A 2483-nucleotide genomic window follows, 5' to 3' on the forward strand; every position below is an offset into this window, starting at 1 on the left:
TCTCTTTAAATTAAAAAAAAAAAAAAAAAAGTCTGGGCGCAGTGGCTTACACCTGTAATCCCAGCACTTTGGGAGGCTGAGGCGGGCAGATCACTTGAGCTCAGGAGTTCGAGACAAGCCTGACCAACATAGAGAAACCCTGTGTCTACTAAAAATACAAAATTAGCCAGGCATGGTGGTACATGCCTGTAATCCTAGCTGTTCGGGAGGCTGAGGTAGGAGAATCACTTGAACCTGGGAGGCAGAGGTTGCAGTGAGCTGAGATCACGCCATTGCACTCCATCCTGAGCAACAACAGCAAAACTCCATCTCAAAAAAAAAGAAAAAAAAAATTTAAAAAATGTTCCAGCCTGGGCAGAAAACGCCATCTCCACTAAAATATGCCAAAAAAATTAGCCAGGCATGGTGGCACATGTCTGTAGTCCCAGCTACTCAGGAGGCTGAAGTGGGAGGATCACTTAAGCCTGGGAGGCAGAGGCTGCAGTGAGATCAGGTCACTGCACTCCTGCTGGGGCAGAGAGAGACCGTGTCACAAGATACATAGATAGATAGATAGATAATTTTTTTTAAACTTTAAGCTTTATTTTTTTCTTTTTAAAAATTTTTGTGGGTGTACAGTAGGTATATATGTTTATGGAATACATGAGATGTTTTAATACAGGTATGCAAAGTAAAATAAGCAAATCACGGAGAATGGGGTATCTACGCCCTCAAGTATTTACCCTTTGACTTATGGGGTATCCACCCCCTCAGGCATTTATCCTCGGAGTTACAAATAATCCAATTAAATTCTCAGTTATTTTAAAATGTACAATTAAGTTATTATTAAACACAGTCAACCTGCTGTGCTATCAAATAGTAAATCTTATTCATTCTATTTTTTTTGTACCCATTAGCCAACCCTACCTCCCCCCTTTTTCTTAATACTTACAAAAGGTACAATACACTTTTTTATATGGCCAAACTGTGCAAAGTGTTCTCTCAGCTGACCTGCGTGGCAGAAGAAAACATATTAATAGTTACTATCTTTTGGATTCTCTATCTTAGATTGTAGATAGAAACTAAAAGTGGTCCCAGGGTCACCAGACTTCTTGTGGACAGGAACTACTTTGCATTTCCTTAAAGGTTTGAGATTTAGGAAGCTGCTATGGTACTGGCTATAAAGCCATAATGTACTAGGTTTGGTAGGAGGTGAGGAGGGGAGGTGGACTGACAAGTTGTTGAGCTGGCTGCAGTCTCCATCCTCAGCAAATATTGAGTGTTTTCATCATATTAGTTACTGTGCTATGTGGACTATGATCCCTGTGAGCAGATCACAAAGAAGAAAACGACAAATTACAATCCAGTGTGTTTCCAGCTATACTGAAGATTTCCAAATAAAATCCCAACTTACTGTTCTTTCATTCTTTCACAATTTAGTAAAATTTGTTAAGTTGACCTCACCTACCCTTCCTGCCTTATTTCCCCCTGCTGGCCCCTAGTTACTCTCTAGCACAACAAATTGAATCATCTCTATCTGTCCTGTGAATTCCCATCTTTGCATATGTTGTTCTCTCCCCTCAATATGTTGGTAATCCTATCTCCCCCTGCTTAACTTGTAATTATAACTATCCTTCAAGACCCAAACCAAATACATCCACTGAGTATTATTTTATTGGGCTCCTGCTGTAACACAAGACAATGTACTAGCCCTGTGAGACTTCAAAGATTAGAGTATATGATCTTAAAGACTAAAAACTACATGATCTGTTTCTTTTCTGAACTATAGTGCTTGTACTTCACTGATTTACTTTTTATAATATTTAGTTCTCCTAGTTCACCAAAACCTCACTGATTCAACAACTGCCTAAATTTGTTGTAAGTCTCTTCATCCCCACTACTACACTGTAAGCTCCCTCAGCATACAAACCACTATGTTTACAGTGACCAATAAACAGTAGGGCCTCAATATTGGCTAATGAAATAGTAAATGTCCACTAATCCTTCAACAATCAACAGAGACTAAGTTTTGAAGGGCTCTAATGGTAAGTCAAACCAACTGGCAAGATCAAGATCTCACAGAATATGATACTGGAGAACAAAATAATGTTAAACATATGTTTTATACCAGATAATTAAAGTCCTAGAAGACACTGATTTCAAAACCATCTCTGGAAGGTAACCGACTTTCTAACCTGCTTAAAACTGTGAGGGAGAAACAGCTGCAAGCACCAAGAACAATGTCTACCACATAATAGATACTCAAATAAATATTTGCTGAATCACTGGAACAACAGAGAGAAACTGTTTCGAAGTTGTACATAATGCTGACTCTTTTTGAGGGTTTTAAACTAGCCCTTTATTGCCTGGAAACTTGCATGTGCAAGACGCTAATGAAACTCCTCAGCCTTTCCATAAAGTTTCACAGGGCCTATGGAAGACTACTGGGCTTGGTCTTCACCAACCACATGTTTAAAAGATGGGGCACAAACCAACCTATTTCC

The 2483-nt window shown here is 39.2% G+C and overlaps 1 protein-coding gene across 1 annotated transcript in view; it reads right to left on the minus strand.

The window, feature by feature from the left end:
* The window catches only part of LOC108304397 (SRA stem-loop interacting RNA binding protein), a 9931-nt gene that overhangs the window by 5718 nt on the left and 1730 nt on the right, over nt 1-2483 (minus strand). Inside the window, exon 2 of the mRNA XM_017528536.2 lies at nt 932-990. Coding sequence (XP_017384025.1) covers nt 932-990 — 59 coding nt within the window. The remainder of the gene's footprint in view (nt 1-931; nt 991-2483) is intronic.

This window comes from Cebus imitator, unplaced genomic scaffold (assembly GCF_001604975.1).
Source record: "Cebus imitator isolate Cc_AM_T3 unplaced genomic scaffold, Cebus_imitator-1.0 Scaffold54, whole genome shotgun sequence".
Classification (NCBI taxonomy): Eukaryota; Metazoa; Chordata; class Mammalia; order Primates; family Cebidae; genus Cebus; species Cebus imitator.